The sequence below is a fragment of the Staurois parvus genome, unplaced genomic scaffold (genome assembly GCF_062004578.1).
Source record: "Staurois parvus isolate SC_StPar_1 unplaced genomic scaffold, SC_StPar_1.0 ptg001432l, whole genome shotgun sequence".
Lineage (NCBI taxonomy): Eukaryota > Metazoa > Chordata > Amphibia > Anura > Ranidae > Staurois > Staurois parvus.
This window is the reverse complement of record NW_028319228.1, coordinates 10,640,622-10,668,104: the sequence shown is the minus strand read 5'-3', so window position 1 is coordinate 10,668,104 and position 27,483 is coordinate 10,640,622. Positions and strand designations below refer to the sequence as shown.

At 42.5% G+C, this 27,483-nt stretch overlaps 1 protein-coding gene across 1 annotated transcript in view; it reads right to left on the bottom strand.

The window, feature by feature from the left end:
* Positions 1-27,483, bottom strand: part of LOC149436051 (RING finger protein B-like) — a 126,945-nt gene that overhangs the window by 87,708 nt on the left and 11,754 nt on the right. Inside the window, exons 2-3 of the mRNA XM_089662095.1 lie at positions 6,772-6,844; positions 240-282 (exon numbers count right to left, since the gene is read on the bottom strand). Coding sequence (XP_089518221.1) covers positions 240-282; positions 6,772-6,844 — 116 coding nt within the window. The remainder of the gene's footprint in view (positions 1-239; positions 283-6,771; positions 6,845-27,483) is intronic.

Genomic DNA, 27,483 nt, shown 5'->3' with positions numbered 1-27,483 from the left:
CTACAAGATGTGTTCATAGGGCCCTGCTAGGAGTTTGATCCAGAACCCTATAGATTTTTGCTACACCTGTAGTAGTTTTGATAGGGTCCTCCTAGGAGTTTGATCCAGAACCCTGAGGCTTTTTATTACATCTGTGGTAGTTGTAGAGAGTTCCATTTAGGACTTTGATCTAGAACCCTGGAATTTCTGATACACCCATGGTTGCAGCTATTAACAAAGCACATGAAACAAAATCTTACTTGTGAGCATGTAAAAGTCATTAAAATACAATGGTTTCTCATCCTACAAAACAGAAAAATCAGAGTATTAGGATATAAAAATTACTGAATGTTCCTACACAGAGTATTTGATAAAGAATGCATATAGATCTATCAGAATATTAAAATACAATAATTCACACTTAGCGAACCTTATTAGAAGGCATTATATCTGGAACAAAATTTAAAGCAGGTTCAGAACTGCTGCTAACCATGGTATCAAACGTAGTTGGGTAAGCTCTGCTAATATAAAGTTGTATTCAGATAATGTGTCATTAATGAATGTAACAAATATCTTATATCTGGTGTTGAAGTGTTCTTCCATTTCACTAACTTTTCTGGCATAGAACAACAAGAGTCTTTTTAGTTGCTTAGATTGTGTTCCCAGTATGTGGTTTTGCAGTATAGCAAGCAAATAGGTTTCTGGAAGGTATGGCAGATTGTAGCCTCAAGTTATTATCAGCAAAGAGTATATTTGTTGCCAGTAAGATGTAATTTTGGAACTTGACCAAAAAGCCTGAATAACGCCTTATTGTAAAACAACAATAGCGCTAGGCAGAGTGGTTGATTGCCAATGTATACAATTTGTAAGGGGTATAATATAGTATAATAGAATTGTGTGTGGAGATCCTGCACACTGATAACTGTCAAAAGAAAAGGTTTCCTCCACTTTTTCAAAGTCCTTTTTAGTTAGAGTTGGTATGTCCCTGGACCTCTTAGACCAGGCCTTTTCAAAAGGAGCATGGATCTATGTTTGCAGAAAAGGATATATCCTCATAATAATATGGGGACAACTAATAAATCCAGGAGTTTTTCAAGAAGAGAAACTTGTACTTTTGAAGTCTATGAACCAATTTGTGTCTGAACAACAAGTTGAGGAGTGAGGAAATGGTGATTGTTTAACCCAAAGTTGTTTTTTACATGTTCAAAGGAGATAATTGTACCATCATCATACAGGATATAGACAATCCCTTCCAAGGCCAACCACAGTGTGTCAGCAAAGTCATGAAGCATTTTAAACTGAGGGTTCAACCAAAGAGGTTTATTCAATGAAAAGGGGGTTATAAGCATTATTTATAAGTTTTAACTTGATGCCATACTATAATGCCTATATGAAGAGGACTGTTACATGAAGGGGAAGTTTAAGTAGTTGATTAGTTAAAACCTACTTCTGATCACTGTATTACTGCTGTTAGCACTATTGCCATATTTTCCACAGAGGGGTTGAACCAGTCATCAATTTAGGTAATTTTCTATATTCTGGACCAATAAATCTCCTACGTCTTTGTGTCCCTGAAGACTATTTCTTTTCCTACGTGGCACCAACCCATTCTAAATTAACTAAAAACGTGAAGGATTGTAAGGATGAAAAGTTTTTATTTGGAGTATATATCATGGCTGTGCATAGAATGTATAACAACTTTAAAAGATTTTAACTAGATTTTTGAATCCTACTAAGTTTAATAGGAAGGATTACAACACTTTAGAGTGACACTAAACTCAATTTTGTGGTTTTACATCAATCATCAATATCAAGTATATCAAGCACGGCTCTTTTATTTAAGCCTTTTATCTTTGTTTTCATGCTTCTTTTTTTGTCCTGTGTATATTCCTGATACTTCACTGATGCACCTCACCACTACTCGGGGCTTTTTTTCTCAGAGAATAGGTGTAGGAACTGTCCTTTATGAGCCGCCCCTTATCTCCGCCCTCTACCCACCTCCGAGAACCATCCCTTGGTTCTACCCCCTGTCCACCTCCCAATGAGACCTCTTTTAAAGAATACAGAACCAAGTATAATTTTTTATTAATTTGTAATTTGTATGGAATTTGTTTAATGATAAGCTGTACAATTGTTTCCCTGCAGCCACCAACAATACACCCCACTTTTAACAATACATCCCCCCAGCATCAACAGACCCTCATCCAGCAACAATAGACTCCCCACAATAAAATACCTCCACCACAGGGGCGGACTGACCATTTGGGAACTTGGGCACTGCCCGAGGGCCTGGGGTCAGTAGAGGACCCCATGAGATGCCCCTGGTACCTTTCATAGGCTTTTTTGGGTGTGGTTTGAGTGTGGGCGAGGACACAGGAGCCCCATGATCCCCTATTGCCCGGGGGCCCCATGAGTTGTCAGTCCGCCCCTGCTCCACCAGTAACAATAGATTCACCACAGCAACAAAAGACCCTCCCAGAAATAATATATCTCCCAGCAGGCAGCATCAACAGACCCTCCAGCAGCCAACAATAGACATCTACATCAACAGTAGATCCCTTCCAGCACTAATTGACCTCCCAGCAACAATAGACACTCCAGGTACACACCTCAGCACCCTTTGCCATTACATACATTCAGTGCTGGAGGTGTCAGAACTGCGTTCCCTCATGTTCCTGCTGAAAAATGCCCTGCCACTACTAGCATAGAGCAAGCAGTGCCTATTATTTCTGGTTACATGCTCTGCTCTATGGCACTACAATTTCCATAGAGCTGAACATGTCTGCAAGTAGATGTGTAGTGAGCAGGTAGGGGCGAGTAGAAGCAGCTATGTTCACATACACAAAGTGGGGGGCATGAAGAATGAACACAGCCAGCCTAGAACAAGAAGTCTGAGAACAGCAGAAAAAAACTAAAAACAGAGAGTACATTCTAGTTATGTTTAGACATATCACAGTTATTTTATCTTGTAAAAAATATGAGTTTAGCTTCACTTTAATTTTAGTGGCCATAGTTTGGACTTCAAGTTAAATTTGACATTGTTGTGTAATTGGAATTGAATCATAATCTCTAGATATTTGAATCAGCCAACCAACTATAATGGGGTTTCTGAAGGTGAGGCCTCAGTTGCAGCAGACCAAATAGTGAATATAAGGGATTTATCCAAGCTAATTTTAGATCTGAAAAAGCACAAAAGTATTTTATAATCCTGAGCAGCACTTTAAGTGAATGTGTCTTTCCATCCAAGTATACCAAGAAGTCATCCATGTAAAGAGTGTGTCTCCCTAATATAAAGCCTCTAATCACTGTGGATTATCTCACTAAGAGGTAAATTCACTAAGAGATAAATACAACATGGATTTTTGAGTTAAAATAACTCATGTAGTATTTATTTCAAAAGTAGCTAATTTACTAAAAAAAGTGTTATTTACTGAATGACTTAAATATTTATGTTTTGCGATATTTAGCACTTACATTTTGCATTATTTTTGGTGTTTTTGCACAATTTTTTTTTGCAGGCCAACATTGCACCAGAATGCACAAAAAAATACTGTAAAACTATGGTCTCCCTCTAATGAAATTTTACAATTTATTTTCATTCCTGAGCTCAGAGGAGAACATTTTTACACTGATACATTGTATACTTTTCACGTTCTGGCCAGTGCAGAGTTCCTCTGTTATTTTGTACATTTCTAAAATACCGCCAACAAACACCTGGTGATAAGTAATGAATGTGTGTGTTTTTTTTAAATGATTTGACTCTTTTATTATCTCATATGATAATTTATGCAAATGAATCATGTGACCGTGTTATCGCATGTAGTAACCTTTAGTGAACTGACCTCTATGTTAGCAAAGGGCTTAAGCTGGCCATACATGGATCAAAATTCATCCAGAAGGAAACAAAATTGAATCATCTATGGGCCGCCTTAGTCACGTAAAGAAAAATTATGATAGAAGGCACCCCTGTCTTGTTTCCCATTATAGCTGGACAGAAGGGGAGGGTGTCATCAGTGACGATTTAGCACTTCTGTTTATGATATGTAATGGTAGATTTTAAGAATGATTCCCTTGTATACGCTTTGAAGGCATCCCATTCAATGGAGAGCATAGAACATGTCTCATTTAGTTCTCAATATTGTCACTGGTCAACATCTACTGCTCATTGCATGGTCAACCACAATGGGCTTATTCTCCATAAATGGTCTGTTTTCAAGAGAGGTGCAGTGAAGGTGATTTTGGCAATAGAGTTCTCAGGTACTGTCTGAGCTAGAAAAATAGTAGGGTTAGATGAAAGGAAGAAAAGGTTTTGTTCAATATCTTTAAATATGCCTCTGTCTATGTGTGGAGGGTTTTAAATTGTATAAAAAGCTATGTTTTACAAAATTCGGCATAATAGAAACCTATTTAGGCTGTAAAGATAGGTAAAACATTCAAAAGGCAGATTTTTGTTTATCAAAATTGACACAACCCTGAAGTATATTAGTATATGAGGAATATGAGAAGCAGAAGCCACTTTAAGCCATGGCCTTTCAAGTGTTAGAATTTTCTGAAATAGGTTTCTTGTAGATAAATGATATTAGGTGGTAGGCTTTTGTAGGGCTTTAAACATGTGGGATCTTTAAGGCTTAGGATATTTCAAGAATCTACTATCTACACGTTGGTAACATTGTAGCTTCAAGCATGGCTTTAACCCTTTGTACTCTGCACACCATTCAGGGGGAGGGAAGTTAGGCTGTCACATACACTGTATACATATAAAAGAACATATGAACATTTTAAAGCATAGTCTAAGTAAAGAAATCAAAATGACCATGGGTTGGAATAAAAGGAGTGCTCAATAAAGTCTCATAAGGTATCTTTGGTGGCAGAGATATAGATGTGTTAGAAAAAAGATTTAGGGAGAAATATATCTAAACAAAGAGAAAGAGAGTGGAACTTGCATGTTCCTGCAGTGTAGGAAGAAGCCCATAAGACCAGGTGGTTTAGACCTGGAGAGTATCTCTGAGGCAGGGTAGTTAAGCAATGGAAGACTTTTTCTGCTGAAGTAAAGAATTGTGTCTTACCCTCTCACTGGATTCTCAAGCAGGCTGTGAATAGCACAGTATAGATCATATTTCTTTGACAGAGAGATTTTCTAGCTTTGTTGATTTTGGCTCTGGGTTTCCTTGTCTTGGCTGATCAATCATGATTGATGGATGGCATTGCTCCTGTAGCCATGCTTTTTCTCTGGCTTTTTTCAGGATGGCATCACTATCTCTTTTGTCGAGCAGATTAAGGTGTCCTTTTATCATGCAGCAGTAAATGACCATTGATCAGTTCTCCGGCATTCTCAGAAGAGAGAGTTCTCCTCTGAATGTCTTTTTATGAAGCGGTGTACATCGCTTCTCCGAATGAAGGGAGAAGAGATCTACAAACACTTTGAATGCTGGAAAATGGCTGCTGTTACTATAATCTTGCGAGATTACAGTGAAATCAGTCAAACACCGTTTACTAAGCAGCGGTAAATTACCGCTGCTTCGTTTGCAGTTCCTCCGATTCTCTAGCTCTGGACTGGAGAATCTGGAGGGAGAACACAGATGGCCAGTGAAGGGCTGACATCACTCCTTCATACACTGGCCATCTGTGTGCTGAGATGATCAGCGGAGAACATGTTCTCCGCTGATCATCTGTTTCCTAAACCACTAATGATCAGAGATCAACAACGATGCTTAGGATCGCCACTGATCTCTGTTTCATAAAAGGACACCTTAGGGTCATAGACCTTAAGGTAGCCTAGCAGTGGAGGTCTAGCTAAGACCCTATGGGTGCACTCCCCACCAAAGCTAGTAAAAATAAAGCTGCAATTGAAGGTTGATTGCAGAGACAATTTTCCAGCACTAGCTTCCAGTGCAATGGTCTTTCATTCCAAATCTGGCAGGTGAGAGAGGATTGAAGTCTATTAGAAGTCCCCCTTGTAATGCAAGATTAATAAGTACCTGAACAGGAAAGGGAAGAGGGGGACCCCGATGATAAGAAGAGATCTGTGGTCAGTGGGGTGTGGCAGCAATGGTTGTCTTTTGATGCTGTTGACTAGCTGGTTTCTCTCTGTCCCACTCTCTCAGCTGTCTGAGCTGTCTTTGAGTAGTTCTAGCTCCATGCCAGTGAAAGCCCTATTAGTATGAACCCTGTTCTTGTTTTATTAGCAAAGCTCTACTCTACTTTCATCTACAGTTATGATATGCAAATCTATACTCATTGAGACTAATTAAAATTACTCTTCATCTATGGCAGTTTATTAATTGGCAACACAAATTTCAAAGCATGGAAAACTGAGTGGGTATACCTGCAGTCTTTACAATATTAGTGACCAATTACAATATATAACTTACTGTAAGAGGATCCTGCTTACAGCAACTTACAGCCTATTAGGGTATATGAGGTTAATATAAGACCTGGAAGAGTTTTTGGAAGAGTTTTTTACAGTGAATGAATCAATTACATGAAGACTTCAGTTATTGCTTTCGATTGGCATAGATTTGATATAGAGTTGTCTAATGCTTGTACAACCAGAGGCCTTTCTAATGTGAAGACCAAGTATTTCTTACTATGCCAGGGAAAGTTAACTTAGCCAAAGGCCGATAACTGATGTTATGAGAACATTCTACTATTTCCATTGTGCATTTTTACCACATTTTTATACATTACATTTACTTTGCTTGCACTTAAATAAACTTTACAAAAGCTGTTGACCTAAAATGTACAATGAACCTAGTAGCAAAACTAACACAACACACACAATTATTTGCTTACCAGATTACTGCTGATTGAGCAACCTCCAAAAATAAATGCTATGTTGCCTGCAACTGCCAAAGCGTGTCCATGCCTACATAATGAAAAAAAGTAATAAATATTAACTGTACTTATGAATGTCAAAGCAGTCCCTGATATACAATATATATATATATATATATATATATATATATATATATTGCCAAGAGAATTGGGACGCTTGTTTTTGCAAGCACATGAACTTTAATGGCATCCTAGTCTTAGTCAGTAGGGTTCAATACTGAGTTGGCGCACCCTTTGCAGCTATAATAGCTTCAACTGTTCTGGGAAGACTGTCCACCAGGTTTAGGAGTGTGTCTATGGGAATGTTTTACCATTCTTCCAGAAGTACATTTGTGAGTTCAGGCACTGATGTTGGACGAGAAGGCCTGGCTCGCAGTCTCTGCTCTAATTTATCCCAAAGGTGTTCTATAGGGTTGAGGTCAGGACTCTGCAGGCCAGTCAAGTTCCTCCACCCCAAACTCACTCATCCATGTCTTTATGGACCTTGCTTTGTGCACTGGTGTGCAGTAATGTTGGAACAGGAAGGGACCATCTCCAAATTGTTCCTACAAAGTTGGGAGCATGAAATTGTCCAAAATGTTTTAGTATGCTGATCCCTTAAGTGTTCCCTTTACTGGAACTAAGGGACCAAGCCCAACCCCTGAAAAACAACCCCACACCATAATCCCCTCTCCACCAAACTTTACACTTGGCATAATGCAGTCAGGCAATTACTGTTCTCCTGGCAACCACCAAACCCAGACACGTCTTTCGGATTGCCAGACAGGGAAGCATGATTCGTCACTCCAGAGAACATGTCTCCACTGTTCTAGAGTCCAGTGGCGGCGTTTGCATTGCACTTGGTGATGTAAGACTTGGATGCAGCTGCTCGGCCATGAAAACCCATTCCACAAAGCGCTCTACGCACTGTTGTTGTGCTAATCTGAAGGCCACACAAAGTTTGGAGGTCTTTAGCTATTGAATCTGCAGACAGGCGACTTCTGCACACTGTGCGCTTCAGCATGCGCTGACCCCGCTCTGTCATCTTACGTGGCTTACCACTTCATGGCTGAGTTGCTGTTGTTCCCAGTTGCTTCCACATTGTTATATTACCACTAACAGTTGACCGTGGAATATTTAGTAGCAAGGAAATTTCATGAATGGACTTATTGCACAGGTGGAAACCTATCACCGTACCATGCTTGAATTCACTGAGCTCCTGAGAGCGACCCATTCTTTCACAAATTTCTGTGGCTATGGAGGTGATTGGAACACCTGTATCCAATGATTTGGAGGGGTGTCCCAATACTTTTGGCAATATTGTGTATATACCGTATTTTTCGCTCCATAAGACGCACCTGACCATAAGACGCACCTAGGTTTTAGAGGAGAAAAACAAGAAAAAAAAAAATTCTGAACCAATGGACTGCAGACACAGTACAGGGGATGACCAGAGACTGCGGACACAGTACAGGAAATGACCAGAGACTGCGGACACAGTACAGAGAGCCGGAACAGTACAGGGAATGACCAGAGACTGCGGACACAGTACAGGAGATGACCAGGACTGCGGACACAGTTCCAGAGGGCCAGAGACTGCAGACACAGTACAGGAGATGACCAGAGACTGCACACAGTACAGGAAATGACCATAGACTGCGGACATAGTACAGGGATGACAGGCGGACCAGAGACTGCGGACACAGTACAGGAGATGACCAGAGACTGCAGACGTACAGGAAATGACCATAGACTGCGGACATAGTACAGGGAATGACCAGAGACTGCGGACACAGTACAGGAGATGACCAGAGACTGCGGACATAGTACAGAAGATGACCAGAGACTGCGGACAGTACAGGAGATGACCAGAGACTGCGGACACAGTACAGGAGAGGACCCAGAGACTGCGGACACAGTACAGGAGATGACCAGAGAAGAGGACCAGAGACTGCGGACACAGTACAGGAGATGACCAGAGACTGCGGACATAGTACAGGAGATGACCAGAGACTGCGGACATAGTACAGGGAATAACCAGAGACTGCGGACACAGTACAGGGAATGACCAGAGACTGTGGACATAGTACCAAAGACCAGAGACTGCAGACAGTGCAGGGGATAACCAGAGACTGCAGACAGTAAAGGAGATTACCAGAGACTGCGTACCTTTGGGGAGGGAGGGGGAGTGGGTACCTGAATTTGACAGGTACCCGGTCCCACTTCCGCGGAGTTGTCCTTCCTTCTTCTTCCCGCGGCGGCTTCTGTGACAGCCGGGTGCCCACTGCGCATGCGCGAGAAGCGCTGCGCTTTGTGAATGGCCCAGAGCCTTCTGGGACCTGTCATGTGTCCCAGAAGACACCGAACCATTCACAAAGCCCGGCGCTTCTCGCACATGCGCAGTGGGCACCCGGCTGTCACAGAAGCTGCCGCGGGAAGACTGCAGCGCTGGAGCGAGGAATAGGTAAGGTCCTGCAGGAGAGAAGAGCTGAGCGGCCAGCCCAATATTCTGACATGGTGGCGGCAGAAATACCGGACCGGCTGCTTTACATTCGCTCCATAAGATGCACTGACATTTCCCCCCCTTTTTTTGGGGGAAAAAAGTGCAACCTTTGGAGTGAAAAATACGGTATATATATATATATATATATATATATATATATATATATGTATATTAAACTCATTACATGAAAAACTCGGTGGAGAGATCCCATGAATTATGTTTCTTAATAGATTTATATAGTTGTGTTCAAAATAATAGCAGTCAGACATCACTAACCTGATCAATCACTGTTTTTGGTAGAAATTATATTTCTACATGGCAAATAATTTACTAGCAGGTGTAGTAGAGTAATAGAAATTCAACAGACCCAACAGTCATAACATGCGTGCTGCTGATTCTGTGTAATTGAATCACTAATTGAAAGGGGCATGTTCAAAATAATAGCAGTGTGGAGTTCTATTAGTGAGGTCATTCATTCTTTGAAAAACAGGTGGCAATTATTGCCCTTATTTAAGGAAGGAAGGCAGCAAATGTTGTACATGCTGGTTACAGTGCATTTCTCTCTGAAATTCTGAGGAAAATGGGTCATTCCAGACATTGTTCAGCAGAACAGCGTACCTTGATTAAAAAGTTGATTGGAGAGAGGAAAACATATAAAGAAGTGCAGAAAATGATCGCCTGCTCAGCTAAAATGATCGCAAATGCTTTAAAATGGCAACCAAAACCTGAAAGACGTGGAAGAAAGCGAAAAACTACCATTCAAATGGATAGAAGAATAGCCAAAATGGCAAGGACTCAGCCAACAATCAGCTCCAGGAAGATCAAAGAAGGTGTAAAGTTACCTGTGAGTACTGTTACAATTAGAAGACGCCTATGTGAAGCCAAGCTATCTACAAGAAGCCCCCACAAAGTCCCACTGTTGAAAAAAAGACGTGCTGAAGAGGTTACAATTTGCCAAAGAGCTCATTGAGTGGCCTAAAGAGAAATGGCACAACATTTTGTGGACTGATGAAAGTAAGATTGTTCTTTTTGGGTCTAGTGGCCGGAGACAGTTTGTCAGACGACCCCCAAACACTGAATTCAAGCTACAGTACACTGTGAAGACAGTGAAGCATGGCTGCTCAAGCATCATGATATGGGGATGTTTCTCATACTACGGTGTTGGGCCTATTTATCGCATACCAGGGATCATGGATCAGTTTGAATACATCAGAATACTTGAAGAGGTCATGCTGCCTTATGCTGAAGAGGAAATGCCCTTGAAATGGGTGTTCCAACAAGACAACGACCCCCAAATACACCAGTAAATGTGCAACATCTTGGTTCCAGACCAACAAGATTGATGTTATGGAGTGGCCAGCCCAATTCCTGGATCTTAATCCAAAAGAAAACTTGTGGGGTGACATCAAAAATACAGTTTCTGAGGCAAAACCAAGAAATAGAGAAGAACTGTGGAATGTAGTCCAATCATCCTGGGCTGAAATACCTGTTCACAGGTGCCAGAAGTTGGTTGACTCCATGCAACACAGATGTACAGCAGTTCTCAGAAACAGTGCTTATACAACTAAATATTCATTAAGTGATTCAAAGGAAAGCAAAATCTTCAAACAATTTTCAGTTTATATAGTGAATGTTTGAGTTTGTAAAGAAGAATACAAACACTGCTATTTTTTTGAACAGTCTAATATTCACTTTTCTTCAATTTTTTTAGAGGAACAACACAAATTTGATATATTTTTCTTCATGTTTTGATTTGGAATAGAATGTGTAGTGTTCCCAATGCATTTGTGTGGATGGAAATAAAAGCTATTAGAAGGATTTTGAGCTTTATTCACTTTTTCCAACACACTGCTTTTATTTTGAACACAACTGTATATATAGTACTGGTTAGTATAATGTACTAGGCAGTAAAGAGTGCTGCTTAATATGTCTTTCTTTAGTATCTGAAACATGGATACCAGTCAAAACATCCGGCTCACTTTCTGTGGCAAGGTAGTAATTAATGTACTGTCAATCTACTACTTACCATTTACTGTCATCTGTGTTTCAATGTCACTGCCGTTTAATAATGTCTGTACAAAAATCAGTAACTTTGTTGCTCAGGTTGGGACATGCATTTGCCACTGTTGGACAACAGATCTATGTGTTTGGAGGTAGTTCTATGGATGGCACGTTCTATAGTGATGTGCATATGCTTTATTCACTTTTTTCAACACACTGCTATTATTTTGAACACAACTGTGTATGTGAACCAAACTGTATTCATATGACTCGCAATCATTCAACTAATTTCTAGCTTTTGTATGCCTTTCTGAATAAGAATTAGTGGACGTACAGTACGTATAATGCATTTCTTAACAGTAGGATGGTATCTTGATTAACCTGTTGCCGACCAGCCACTGTATTAAAACGGTGGCATGGCTGCGCAAAACTACATTTTAAAACATGATCTGCACTCCCGAGGTTTTTGCAGGCAGGGGGGCCGCACGCGCACCCCGCCGACCCGCGGGTGTCACTATTCAATCCCCGAGGGATCAATCATTCGGTTTCAGCCAGTGATGTCCGGCTGAAAATCGGATGATCGGTCCCTGTCCCATCCTGTCCTGTGTTGACAGTTACACAGGACAGGATAAGATGTAATTCTTCTCTGCCTGGGCACATTCCGTTCCAGACAGAGAAGAAGACACAGAAAACGAGAGTAAAAAGCACTACACTGACAGTTAAAACACACCCAGGACACATTTAACTCCCTGATCACCCCCCCCCCCAGTTAACCCCTTCAATGCCCTGTCACCAGTGTCATTGATTACAGTGAACAGATTTTTACTGATCACTGTATTAATGTCGCTGGCGACTTCCGATAGTGTTAGCGCCCCTCCCAGTTAGCGCCAGTTTGCCCACTAGTACACCAGTAATCCCATTTAACTCCTTGATTGCCCCCCCCCCCAGTTAACCCCTTCACTGCCCTGTCACCAGTGTCATTGATTACAGTGAACAGATATTTACTGATCACTGTATTAGTGTCACTGGTGACTTCCGATAGTGTTAGCGTCAGTTAGCGCCCCTCCCAGATAGTGTCAGATTGCCACTAGTACACAAGTAATCACATTGACCCCTTGAGTGCCAGGAACACGCTCACTTGCACGCTAAACCTCCATTGCTAGTATATTGTCTGATTGGATCAATATCTTTGATCAGATCAGCGCTATACCAGCGTTCACATTACTATAGTATCCCCAAAACACAGCGTTAGCGGGATCAGCCCCGACACCTGCCAGCACCTGCGTTTAGCCCCTACACCCCCCCTTCTCCACCATCAAGTGCAGTGTCAGTAGATAACTGTCACTTGATACATTACACACAAAACCGCAGTGTTCACAGAATCAGGCCTGATCTCTGTTAGCACTTGTCGGTAAATTTTTTGTAGCGGTTCAAGCAGTCCCTGACAGCCAGGCGCTCTTTTTTCCATGAGTCTCACTAGGTACCTATAAATTTAGTGGCCAAAATCTTTGTGTGAAAAAAAGGACATAAATTTCATTTATGTACAGCATTGCATGACCGCACAATTGTCAATTAAACTAATGCAGCGCTGTATAGCAAAAAATGGCATAAATTACAGTATCTATACCATAGTTTGTAGACGCTATAACTTTCACACAAAGCAGTCAATATACACTTATTGTGATTTTTTTTACCAAAAACGTAGCAGAATACATGTTGGCTTAAATTGATGACTAACTTTGAGTTTATGATATATTTTTTATAGCTGAAAGTAGAAAATATCATTTTTTTTTCAAAAGTTTCATGTTTTTTTTTGTTTATAGTGCAAAAAATAAAAAGAGCACAGGTACAATACCACCAAAAGAAAGCTCTATTTGTGTGAAAAAAAGGACATCAATTTTGTTTGGGTACAGCATTGCATGACCGCTCAATTAGCAGTTGAATTAGTGCAGCGCCAAACAGAAAAAATGGCCTGGTCAGTAACCTCCTTGGCGGTATGATTCTTTCAGATTTTTTGTGCTGAAAGCGGTACCATTTTTTTGCATGGAAATATGTAGTTTTTTATTGTAGGCTGTAAGTTTTAGGAATAACACCTGAAATCCCTGAAATCTGTCCGAACAAGAGTCTAGTAAACACTTCGGATATGATAAAACTTGAAACACGAAATCATAAATTATAATTTAATAAATAATCATAAAAAATAATAATAAAATAATAATAAATTTAATTCAATAATATAATCAAACCAAAAACACTGAAATTTGAAATACAGAGGTAAATTCGCACATCGCTGAGCAAAGTCGCAAAATCGTTTCAGTGTCTGATGATGAATTTCCCCACGAATCATTATCACTCAATTCTGTAAGTGGTTCTGATTTACTATCGCTGTTCTAAAACCGCTTTTGACGTAAAGGGACGCTTTTTGGACGCCATGGACTTTTCTAAGTTTCCAGGCAGAAAGAACATTCAAAATGCAGGCAGGGCACAGGACAAAGCACTAGGGACAAAATATATGTGAAATGCATTGAAACAGCAATGACAGCAAAAATGACATTTTGTAAAAATTTCAAATTTCCCGCCGACGTCACAGGGACCGGAACACAGAAGCCGGATGCCGGCATCGGCCGGAGGAGATGGCCGGGGACGCTGTAGGGGACACATTGGGGGAGCGAAGGACAAGGTAAGTGCTGCAGGGACTCCCAGAGCAACGCCGCATGGTAAACCCAAGTGTAGCTCGGGGTTACCGCTCTTGGTATAGAAATTTTACCCCGAGCTACACTCGGGTTTACCACTAAGGAGGTTAAGGGGGGTAAATCCTCAGGAGTGCAAGTGGTTAAGAACTCGAGTCATGGAGGCCTTCAAATACAACTAAAGGCTAATGGTCTCCCTGGTATTTAAACGTTCCAACCTCTCAGCAGTGATTAGGGATATGTAATCTATACTCCAAATTTTCCTTACCACTATAATTGTTTAAAATCAAAGCTTAATAATGGAATTCACACTCCCATCACCCAAGTTATCATGCTCTTCCCCATAGTGTCCAAATGCCCTGCAAGTTACTCAGTAAACTCCATTTCTCATATTTTTCTTTTTGTGATTTACATATAGTAGAGTGTGTCAGTGAGGGCCGTATCAAATGATGTGCGGGAATGGTTTATGCTGATAGACTCCAGCAGATGCATAGGGTAAGATGAGTGGGTAAGACATTAATGGGCAGGTTTATGCAAGGTTAGGCTAGGTATAATGTAGCACTGCATGTGACTTATAGTATATTATAATATATTAGAAACACACATTGGATATATATATATGAGAATCAGTAAACATTTATATATACTTGACCTGTTAAATGTAATCTTTCACATTAAATATACATTTTTCCACTAATATTTAATTATTTTTATTGCAGAGCTTGCTTCATTCCCCGACTGCACTTGCCTTCCGGGTTCTCCTTTGACTGACAGGTTGCCATAACAATGGGACGGGAACCTTTGCCGACACTGCCATTGCTATGGCAACCTGTAATCAAGAAACTGCGCCATGCAGTGACTTTACTGCACAGGTGTGAGATCAGGAGGTGCATGCTGGGTAGCCAGCTGCACCTAATCACAGAAGTGCACATGGCGGGCTTCAGATGCCCTCATCCTCGATGGCTTCATGCACACTAGCATTTTTTTTAAGTTAAAAAAAACTGGAAAAAAATGCTGGATAAAAAACGCTGGTAGTAGCATCTTTAGTGGAGTTTTATTAGCGTTTTTACAGTACGTGTAGAAAAAAGCTAGAAAAAAGCTGTTAGGAGAATTTTACTTACGTTTAGGAGTATTTAACATTTTTTTACTGTTGTAAAAACGCTCCAAAAAACTGTACAAAACCAATTTTTTTGTGCTCCTAGATGCTGAATCTCAAAAAACGTCAACAGCCTAAAGTAGTGTGAATTTACACATAGGATAACACTATTTAGCTTCTATGAGCAGAAAAAATGCCAATAACAGCTTCTAGGAGCTTAAAAAATGCTAGAGTGCATGGTGCCTAAGCTTTTATAAAAAAAAAATTGATTGATGGGGACTGAAGCTCTGCTTTAATCTAGGAACATTTGTGGTAAAGCAAAATGTAATAACACTGTTTTTTTACAATTGTGTATTATATGTTCTGCAACAATGTTTCATTGGAGATTTGAATGGTGTATTTGTGATAGTTCATACTTCGCACTGTTTTGACATTTTGATCCTTTGTAAATGACACCACTGTTTATTATAAAGGGAGCAATCACTTGAGACATGTCTAAGGTTACACACAGACACAAGATGAAGGTCAGTTTGACTGCTGCTAGAATAATAATAATAAAAAAAAATTATTAGAAATCAAAAGCTTTCAGGGATGCATTAGTTAAAGTAAAACTAAAGGCAAAACGTTTTTTTGTTTTGGATAGAGTGAAGGATTAGAACCCCTTCCAGGTGTTTATTACGGACTGTGTCCTGTTACAGAAATTACCCCTCTTTAACCACTTCCCATCCAGCCCATGTAGATAAACAGCCAGACAGGAGCGCTGCCGAAGCGGGTTGACAGTTCTAAATGTCACACGCGTTCACTGCCTGTGCGCGCTCCCTGGGAGCCTGCGGCACTGTGATCTCTGTACGGAACCTCTGTGTGAGGTCCCGATCATGTGATCACTGTTTGGCCAATCAGTGATCACGTGAATAGTAGTAAACAAGATGTCACTTCCTGACTTCATTGCTTACTACTTGTGAAATCTGTGAATGATCACAAAGGTCACATGGTACAAGGCTATTCACAACAGACTTGTACCATGTGACAAGCTGTGATCAATCACAGTTCTCACAGTATTTCTCAATGGCTGCAAGAATGCAACCAGAGAGAAGGAGAAATGATTGCTTTTACAGCCTTTATGGGTGTAAAAGCAATCAGTGTTAAAAAAAAAAAATCTTCATCACCCCCCACAAGCAAGTACAGTGTCACTATGATGACAATGTACTGCTAGGGTGACAGAATGTTAAAAAACATAAATAATAATATATATATATATATAAAAATTAAAATGTAAAAAAATTTTTTTTAAAAATTATAATTTTTGGTTATAAACTAATTTGGGTTCCTTAACCTCCATTCGTCTCAATCCTGACTTCCCCCCAGGCATGCACAAGTCATTCCTATCTGAGCATTGGCCACATGACCAGATCTTAGTTAAACACTTTATCCGCGGTGGAAAAGTACTATCGTTCCGCGAACTGCTTGATAGCCTAGATAGTTGAGATTTTCCTTTTTGGGCCTTTCTGCAGATAAGACACTTCCTGCTCTCACACAAACTGTTCCATAACTGGACTCGTCCCCTCACTCCTTTTGAATCCCTATGCTCTAGAGCTGAACCGCGCAAACATTTGATTTCGGCGATTTAACCTCTCCTTGTTGAGAGTAGGGATTATAACTCTTTACCCTCCTGCCGTGCTTGGAACAGAGACTTGGGAAACAGCTTATCGGACGCCGATTGGGACCTAATATTTATGCATACTCATAAATGCTCCCTCAATGTCTCGACTCAGGAAAATGGATATAAAATTGCTTCGAGATGGTACCGAACTCCGTCGAGAATCTCTCGTTTTAATCCTTCCGTCCCCAACAGCTGTTGGAGATGTGGAACCCCGGATGGATCCTTTCTCCACATTTGGTGGTCTTGTCCCAATATCCAACCATTTTGGCAGGAGGTCCACCGGCTTGTAGTGTCTGTGACCACCTTGTCCCTAGCTTTCTCTCCAGAGCAGTTTCTTCTCCATCACTCCTCTCTGCCCAGGGGACAATACCTCAAATCTTTAGCAATGCATATGGTCAACGCAGCCAGACTCTGTCTTCCCACTCTTTGGGGCTCCACCCGCCCTCCCTCCATACGCGATTGGCTGCTCCGTGTGGGTAAAATTGCGGAAATGGAAGAACTGATTGCGACCGCACTCGATTCCCCCACTAAATTCTCCCATGCTTGGGCCTGCTGGAATCACTTTAAAACTACTTCTATGTACCGGTCCTTTATGAACCGTCCAACCAACACGCCTGATTGATTACTAATCTCCATTGTATGTTACTCCACACTCTAGAGCATACGGTAGGCGACTTCCCCACTTTCAGGGCTCTATCCCCACCTACCGGCCCCGGTTAATAGACTTTTGCTCAAATCCACCCATAAAAGACCCTTGGTGTTGACGACAATACAAACCCAGCTCCCCCCCCCCCCCGTTTTTTTTTTTTTTTTTCTATCTTTTATCTTTTCTTGTTCTCCTTTTCTTTCTTCTTACCTTCTTGTTACTCGCCCAGTTAACCACTGGGTTCCTCTTTAGAGAACATTAGGCATGCCATTGTCATATTTACCTTGCTTACATTAGCGACCCTCACGACAATCTAAGCTTACTTACAGGTACCACCACTCCAGTAAAACACTAGCTTCATCCTCAACGGTTGTGCTGCATCTACCCTGCCTCCTTCTGCGGCGCTATAATGAGAATTACATACTAAGAAGGTCCGATGCGATAACATTCCCATGCACCCTACTAGACTGCCTGAGTATTACAGACTTACCCCGTCGTGGACTGGCACATCCATGCTCCTTATGTGGTTCTTTGTAAGAATATTCCTACTTTCTCCCGACATGCACTGCCAAATGTTGTAAATGACCATCATTTGCTTTTCTTTTGTATTATTATGCACTTTTTCAATAAACGTTTTTTTTTGGAAAAAAAAAAAATAAACTAATTTGGGTTATTTTTTTTTTTTTTTACTAAAAAGATAGCTGAATATGTTTTGACCAGGATTTATAAAGAGATTATTTATTTGCAAAATTTTATAAGAAAAACACTTTTTTTTTTTCAAACTTCTGGACTTTTCCATTTATATAGCAAAAAAATAAAAATTCTAATGGTGAATAAATACCACCAAAATAAAGTTTTATCTGTCTCAAAAAAATGCTAAAAAATTCATATGGGTACAGTGTTGCATGACCGCGCAATTGTCATTCAAATTGCGATAGCACTGAAAGCTGAAAATTGGCCTGGACAGGAAGGGGGTGAAAGTGTCCGGACTTGAAGTGGTTAATTATCCTGTTTACTGTTATCACCGAAAGTGCAAGTAAAAGGAAATGCCACATTTTGGGTTGTCCCCAAACAGGAATAGTGGGGATATCTTCTAGTGGGGTACTAGTTCTGGTGGCCCTGGTGACAACCAGAGATTCCTTCACTTTAGAGAGATTTTCTCTTACTTTCTCTTCTGGCTTTGGGACAGGAAGAGAATGAAAATCTGCCCAGTGGACACAGATGGCAAAAATAAATCTTACAGCGGTTATAACCCTCCTTTACCGTATCCAAAATGAAAAAAATTGCCATTAGTTACACTTTAAATGTGTACATATACATGCCATTAACCGCTTGGCGCCCTGCCACTGTGTATATACGTGTGCAGGGCGGCAGTGGAGCGCAAAACTACGTTATAAAATGGGTTCCGCACTCCCGCCACTTTCGCCGGCAGGGGGCACGCGTGCGCTCCCGCCGACCCGCGGGTGACACTATTTGATCCAGGAGGGATCAATCATTAGATTTCAGCCAGTGATTTCTGGCTGAAATCACATGATCTGTCCCTGTCCTATCCTTTCCTGTGTTGACATACACAGGGCAGGATATGATGTCATTCTTCTCTACCTGGACACATTCCGTTCCAGACAGAGAAGAAGACATCCAAAAAGTGAGTACACAAGCACTACACTACAGTTAGAACACTTTAGGACACATTTAACCCCCTGATCGCCCCCCCCCCTCCAGTTAACCCTTCACTGCCCTGTCACCAGTGTTACTGATCAGTGAAGCGATTTTTACTGATCAGTGTCGCTGGCGACTTCCGAGAGAGTTAGCGCCCCTCCCAGATAGCGCCAGATTGCCCGCCAGTACACCAGTAATCCCGTTTAACCCCTTGATTGCCCCCCCCTCCAGTTAACCCCTTCACTGCCCTGTCACCCAGTGTCACTGATCAGTGAACCAATTTTTACTGATCACTGTATCAGTGTCGCTGGCGACTTCCGATAGAGTTAGCGCCCCTCCCAGATAGCGCCAGTTTGCCCGCCAGTACACCAGTAATCCCGTTTAACCCCTTGATCGCCCCCCCTCCCTCCAGTTAAACCCTTCACTGCCTGTCACCCAGTGTCACTGATCAGTGAACCAATTTTTACTGATCATTGTATCAGTGTCGCTGGCGACTTCCCGATAGAGTTAGCGCCCCTCCCAGATAGCGCCAGTTTGCCCGCCAGTACACCAGTAATCCCGTTTAACCCCTTGATCCCCCCCCCTCCAGTTAACCCCTTCACTGCCCTGTCACCCAGTGTCACTGATCAGTGAACCAATTTTTACTGATCACTGTATCAGTGTCGCTGGCGACTTCCGATAGAGTTAGCGCCCCTCCCAGATAGCGCCAGATTGCCCGCCAGTACACCAGTAATCCCGTTTAACCCCTTGATCGCCCCCTCCAGTTAAACCCTTCACTGCCCTGTCACCCAGTGTCACTGATCAGTGAACCAATTTTTACTGATCACTGTATCAGTGTCGCTGGCGACTTCCGATCGAGTTAGCGCCCCTCCCAGATAGCGCCAGTTTGCCCGCCAGTACACCAGTAATCCCGTTTAACCCCTTGATCGCCCCCCCAGTTAACCCCTGCACTGCCCTGTCACCAGTGTCATTGATTACAGTGAACAGATTTTTACTGATCACTGTATCAGTGTCGCTGGCGACTTCCGATAGAGTTAGCGCCCCTCCAGATAGCGTCAGATTGCCCGCCAGTACACCAGTAATCCCGTTTAACCCCTTGATCACCCCCCCCCCTCCAGTTAACCCCTTCCCTGCCCTGTCACCAGTGTCACTGATCAGTGAACCAATTTTTACTGATCACTGTATCAGTGTCGCTGGCGACTTCCGATAGAGTTAGCGCCCCTCCCAGATAGCGCCAGTTTGCCCGCCAGTACACCAGTAATCCCGTTTAACCCCTTGATCGCCCCCCTCCCCAGTTAACCCCTGCACTGCCCTGTCACCAGTGTCACTGATTAGTGAACCAATTTTTACTGATCACTGTATCAGTGTCGCTGGCGACTTCCGATAGAGTTAGCGCCCCTCCCAGATAGCGCCAGCTTGCCCGCCAGTACACCAGTAATCACGTTTAACCCCTTGATCGCCCCCCCCAGTTAACCCCTTCACTGCCCTGTCACCAGTGTCACTGATCAGTGAACCAATTTTTTACTGATCACTGTATCAGTGTCGCTGGCGACTTCCGATAGTGTTAGCGCCCCTCCCAGATAGGGCCAGTTTGCCCGCCAGTACACCAGTAATCCCGTTTAACCCCTTGATCACCCCCCCCCCCAGTTAACCCCTTCACTGCCCTGTCACCAGTGTCACTGATCAGTGAACCAATTTTTACTGATCACTGTATCAGTGTCGCTGGCGACTTCTGATAGTGTTAGCGGCCCCTCCCAGATAGCGCAAGATTGCCCGCTAGTACACCAGTAATCCCGTTTAACCCCTTGATCACCCCCCCCTCCAGTTAACCCCTTCCCTGCCCTGTCACCAGTGTCACTGATCAGTGAACCAATTTTTACTGATCACTGTATCAGTGTCGCTGGCGACTTCCGATAGAGTTAGCGCCCCTCCCAGATAGCGCCAGTTTGCCCGCCAGTACACCAGTAATCCCGTTTAACCCCTTGATCGCCCCCCCCCCAGTTAACCCCTGCACTGCCCTGTCACCAGTGTCATTGATTACAGTGAACAGATTTTTACTGATCACTGTATCAGTGTCGCTGGCGACTTCCGATAGAGTTAGCGCCCCTCCCAGATAGCGTCAGATTGCCCGCCAGTACACCAGTAATCCCGTTTAATTCCTTGATCACCCCCCCCTCCAGTTAACCCCTTCCCTGCCCTGTCACCAGTGTCACTGATCAGTGAACCAATTTTTACTGATCACTGTATCAGTGTCGCTGGCGACTTCCGATAGAGTTAGCGCCCCTCCCAGATAGCGCCAGTTTGCCCGCCAGTACACCAGTAATCCCGTTTAACCCCTTGATCCCCCCCCCTCCAGTTAACCCCTTCACTGCCCTGTCACCCAGTGTCACTGATCAGTGAACCAATTTTTACTGATCACTGTATCAGTGTCGCTGGCGACTTCCGATAGAGTTAGCGCCCCTCCCAGATAGCGCCAGATTGCCCGCCAGTACACCAGTAATCCCGTTTAACCCCTTGATCGCCCCCTCCAGTTAAACCCTTCACTGCCCTGTCACCCAGTGTCACTGATCAGTGAACCAATTTTTACTGATCACTGTATCAGTGTCGCTGGCGACTTCCGATCGAGTTAGCGCCCCTCCCAGATAGCGCCAGTTTGCCCGCCAGTACACCAGTAATCCCGTTTAACCCCTTGATCGCCCCCCCCCCAGTTAACCCCTGCACTGCCCTGTCACCAGTGTCACTGATCAGTGAACCAATTTTTACTGATCACTGTATCAGTGTCGCTGGCGACTTCCGATAGAGTTAGCGCCCCTCCCAGATAGCGCCAGTTTGCCCGCCAGTACACCAGTAATCCCGTTTAACCCCTTGATCGCCCCCCCCCCCCAGTTAACCCCTGCACTGCCCTGTCACCAGTGTCATTGATTACAGTGAACAGATTTTTACTGATCACTGTATCAGTGTCGCTGGCGACTTCCGATAGAGTTATCGCCCCTCCCAGATAGCGTCAGATTGCCCGCCAGTACACCAGTAATCCCGTTTAACCCCTTGATCACCCCCCCCCTCCAGTTAACCCCTTCCCTGCCCTGTCACCAGTGTCACTGATCAGTGAACCAATTTTTACTGATCACTGTATCAGTGTCGCTGGCGACTTCCGATAGAGTTAGCGCCCCTCCCAGATAGCGCCAGTTTGCCCGCCAGTACACCAGTAATCCCGTTTAACCCCTTGATCGCCCCCCCCCCAGTTAACCCCTGCACTGCCCTGTCACCAGTGTCACTGATCAGTGAACCAATTTTTACTGATCACTGTATCAGTGTCGCTGGCGACTTCCGATAGTGTTAGCGCCCCTCCCAGATAGCGCAAGATTGCCCGCTAGTACACCAGTAATCCCATTTAACCCCTTAATCTCCCCCCCCCCAGTTAACCCATTCACTGCCCTGTCACCAGTGTCACTGATCAGTGAACCGATTTTTACTGATCACTGTATCAGTGTCGCTGGCGACTTCCGATAGTGTTAGCGCCCCTCCCAGATAGCGCCAGATTGCCCGCCAGTACACCAGTAATCCCGTTTAACCCCTTGATCACCCCCCCCTCCAGTTAACCCCTTCACTGCCCTGTCACCAGTGTCACTGATCAGTGAACCAATTTTTACTGATCACTGTATCAGTGTCGCTGGCGACTTCCGATAGTGTTAGCGCCCCTCCCAGATAGTGCCAGTTTGCCCGCTAGTGCACCAGAAATCCCATTTAACCCCTTGATCGCCCCCCTCCCCCCCCCCCAGTTAACCCCTTCACTGCCCTGTCACCAGTGTCATTGATTACAGTGAACAGATTTTTACTGATCACTGTATTAGTGTCACTGGTGACTTCCGATAGTGTTAGCGCCCCTCCTAGATAGCGCCAGTTTGCCCGCTAATGCACGGGATTTTTTTTACCAAAAACATGTAGCAGAATACATTTTGGCTTAAATTTATGACTAACTTTGAGTTTACGATATATTTTTTATCGCTGAAAGTAGAAAATATTGTTTTTTTTCAAAATTTTTGTGGTTTTTTTGTTTATAGCGCAAAAAATAAAAAGCGCACAGGTGAACAAATACCACCAAAAGAAAGCTCTATTTGTGTGAAAAAAAGGACGTAATTTTCGTTTGGATGCAGCATTGCATGACCGCGCAATTATCATTTGAGTTAGTGCAGCGCTGTATAGCAAAAAAAGGCATAAATTACAGTATCTATACCATAGTTTGTAGACGCTATAACTTTCACACAAAGCAATCAATATACACTTATTGGATTTTTTTTACCAAAAACATGTAGCAGAATACATTTTGGCTTAAATTTATGACTAACTTTGAGTTTACGATATATTTTTTATAGCTGAAAGTAGAAAATATTGTTTTTTTTCAAAATTTTTGTGGTTTTTTGTTTATAGCGCAAAAAATAAAAAGCGCACAGGTGATCAAATACCACCAAAAGAAAGCTCTATTTGTGTGAAAAAAAGGACGTAAATTTTGTTTGGGTACAGCATTGCATGACCGCGCAATTATCATTTGAATTAGTGCAGCGCCAAACAGCAAAAAAAGGCCTGGTCATTAAGGGGGGTAAATCCTCTGTGGCTCAAGTGGTTAAGAAACACCCAGTTTCTGAGCTCAAAAGCATAATAATAGTAATTCAGCCTAGAGGATTGCCCCCTCCCTCCTCCACATATTTAATCCTGTGGTGTATGATCAGCTCAAAGGTTGCACATTGACATTTGTTTCCCAAGCTAACATCTATTGCCTGAATTGGATTGGATTGGATGATAATTACTTTATGTGCATGGATACCTTTAAGATAAGAAAATGTATGTTTGGTTGAATAAATAGCCACTTTCAATCATGACGGTGTATGTGTGATAAATTACTGTTGCAGTCCATTACCTCTAACATTACTATCTACTGTCATTCCAGTAAGCCAAGGGTTTGTTCATTTCTTGATAAATGTGTCTGTATGTTTGAGGTAGAATTAGGAGACACAGGTGCCCTTGAGCCATGTCTGAACACAGGAAATAAAATCTAAGTGCTAAGTCCAGTGAGGATTCGACTTTCTTTAATTTTATAGTCATAAAAGTGTCATTGCAAGTTACTTTTTTGGAACAAAGAACAGGAAAAGGGAAAAAAGGAAAGGAACTCTCTTTTTATGGCAAATGAATAACTAACTGAGCAACAGAGCTCACCACTGATTCCTCATTCTAGATGGAGCTTTACTGCATTGTACTTCTATTAAATCCTGGGAAAGAATTAACATAAATTATCCAGCAGAAATGCAACCAGCACATTGGTTAGCACCAAGATTCTCTAATTGCAATGTATCCTTTATTATAATAAAATGTCACCAGTACATCCCAACGAAGCCAGGGCCCTAAAGCACTTGCCAACTGTGCTATAGCTGAATGACGGCTACAGCATGGTTGTCCAGTCCTGGGGCGGCGTCATATAACGTCCTCCCAGAACGCGCCCTCCCGCACGCCAGGTGATCTCCGTGATCGCTGTGTCCTATGGACACATCACGTGATGTGGTAAAAGGCCAATCACAGCATCCTTTTACCATGTGAACAGCCATGTCCAATGACACAGCAGATCACTGGTAAATGCAGTTGCCAGTTATCAGCTGCACTTTCCACGTACTGTCACAGCATGAGGAAAGTACTGACGATAACCGGCAATTGTCAGAGGAGAGATCGGCACCGATCATCAGGGCACTGATGATCAGGGCCCAGCAGTGCAGCCCACCTGTGCCCAGCAGTGCCGTCCACAAGTGCCCAGCAGTGCCACCCACTTGTGCGCATTAGTGCAACCCACCTGTGCCCATCAGTACCTAGTACTGCCACCCACCGGTGCCCAGCAGTGACCCCCATCAGTGCCACCCATCAGCGCCCAGCAGAGCCATCAGTCATTGTCACCCATCAGTGCTGCCCATCAGTGCCGCCTATCAGTGCCCATCATTGTTGCATACCAATGCACCATCATCAGTGCAGCCTCATCAGTGCCAGATCATCAGTGCCATCTATCAGTGGCCATCAGTGCTGCCTATCTGTGCCACCTCATCAGTGCCACCTATCAGTGCCCATCAGTGCTGCCTATCAGTGCAGCCTCATCAATGCACATCAATGAAGGAGAAAACTTACCTCTTTGCAAAATTTTATCATAGAATCAAAGAAAAACTTTTTCTTTCAAATTTTTTGCTTTTTTTTGTTTATAGCAAAAAAAATGAAACACAGAGTGGCGATTAAATATGACCAAAAGAAAGCTCTATTTGTGTGAAAAAATTATAAAAATTTCATATGGGTACAGTGTTGCATGACTGCACAATTGTCATTCAAAGTGTGACAGCGCTGAAAGCTGAAAATTGGCCTGAGCAGGAAGGGGGTAAAAGTGCCCTGTAGGCAAGTGGTTAATAACTGAGTGCTTTGATCTTTTTGTATGAAATACAGGAAAATTATTACATTCATAACACAAGGAAAAAGTAAAATCCTGAGCAATAACACAAACTAATGTTAACAAGATGCAATCAGGTGCTTCCAAAGAGTTAACTGGGATATCTAGGTCAGCTGTGTTCATGTACAGACCAAATGTTACAATGTATCTTTCTGCAACATTGATTGACCTGCTAGGATGGTACATCTGAGAAGGAAGGGTTACCACTGTAAACTGGGTTTACTGCTCTTTCTCAGGTTACCTTCCTCTGCATGCCTTACTTAGTGCCCTAGGAGGTTGGTTGGGGAAAGAAGGCCAAGATGTTGCCATTACTGTGTTGGTCTGTGCCCCGATATGGGCAGGCCTAGTTGGGGTTTCTTTTGGAGCTTGGAACCTGAGAACTTACGTGGACTTACAGCTGTCAGTCATGGTCAGTTTACTGCATTTTGTAATTTGCTGCCAAATCATGAACTCCAAGGGGAAACTTGCTGCCTTTTGTGGATTTACTGCTTAAATGGACTCTTGCCTTGGAAGGATTACTTTTATGAATTTGGCACCTGTGTAAGGTACAGTCACTTTATAGGGCACTCTGTACAGGAATTTGTATGAATGTGTTGTTTGAGAACTTTTCTTGTGTTATCCTTAGTTACTTCAGTAAAGATCATTCATTGTTCTTTTAATCTGCCTGGTATGCTGTCTTTCTAAGCCCTGGTTCACACTGATGTCATGCGGAATTCGCAGCATTTTCAGTGCGAATTCCGCACCGCATCAGAATCGCACCCCTTTCATGTGAACCGTTACGGGTGTGTATGTTAACAACACCCCGAAAGCAGTCCACAAAATGCGGTGCGATGTAAAGAATCAAATCGCATAGATGTGAATACCCATGCAATCCAATTCTAGTGCGGACCCAAAAAAGGGTCCTGCACCTTTTTGGTGTGGGTGCCGTGCGAATAGAGCCATACAAAATGTATGGCTCCGATCACACCGCACACAAATCGCATGTGATTTGTACAGGAATGCTGTGCGGTTCCTGTGCGAATCACATGCGATATATGGAGCCGCACGTATGTGAACACAGGCTAAAGGGGTGCATGCATGTTATACCAAAGAACAGGACTTATATCAGGGGACTGAAGGTTAGAAAAGATACAATACGGAGAGTCCAGCATGCAAGATGCTGTCTAGCCACTTGAGCCCCAGAGGATTTACCCCCCTTAATGACCAGGCCTTTTTTTGCTGTTTGGCGCTGCACTAATTCAAATGATAATTGCGCGGTCATGCAATGCTGTACCCAAACGAAATTTACATCCTTTTTTTCACACAAATAGAGCTTTCTGGTGGTTTTTTATCACCTGTGCGCTTTTTATTTTTTGCGCTATAAACAAAAAAACCACGAAAATTTTGAAAAAAAACAATATTTTCTACTTTCAGCTATAAAAAATATATCGTAAACTCAAAGTTAGTCATAAATTTAAGCCAAAATGTATTCTGCTACATGTTTTTAGTAAAAAAATCCCAATAAGTGTATATTGATTGCTTTGTGTGAAAGTTATAGCGTCTACAAACTATGGTATAGATACTGTAATTTATGCCTTTTTTTGCTATACAGCGCTGCACTAACTCAAATGATAATTGCGCGGTCATGCAATGCTGTACCCAAACGAAATTTACGTCCTTTTTTTCACACAAATAGAGCTTTCTTTTGGTGGTATTTGATCACCTGTGCGCTTTTTATTTTTTGCGCTATAAACAAAAAAACCACGAAAATTTTGAAGAAAAACAATATTTTCTACTTTCAGCTATAAAAAATATATCGTAAACTCAAAGTTAGTCATAAATTTAAGCCAAAATGTATTCTGCTACATGTTTTTGGTAAAAAAAATCCCGTGCATTAGCGGGCAAACTGGCCCTAGGAGGGGCGCTAACACTATCGGAAGTCACCAGTGACACTAATACAGTGATCAGTAAAAATCTGTTCACTG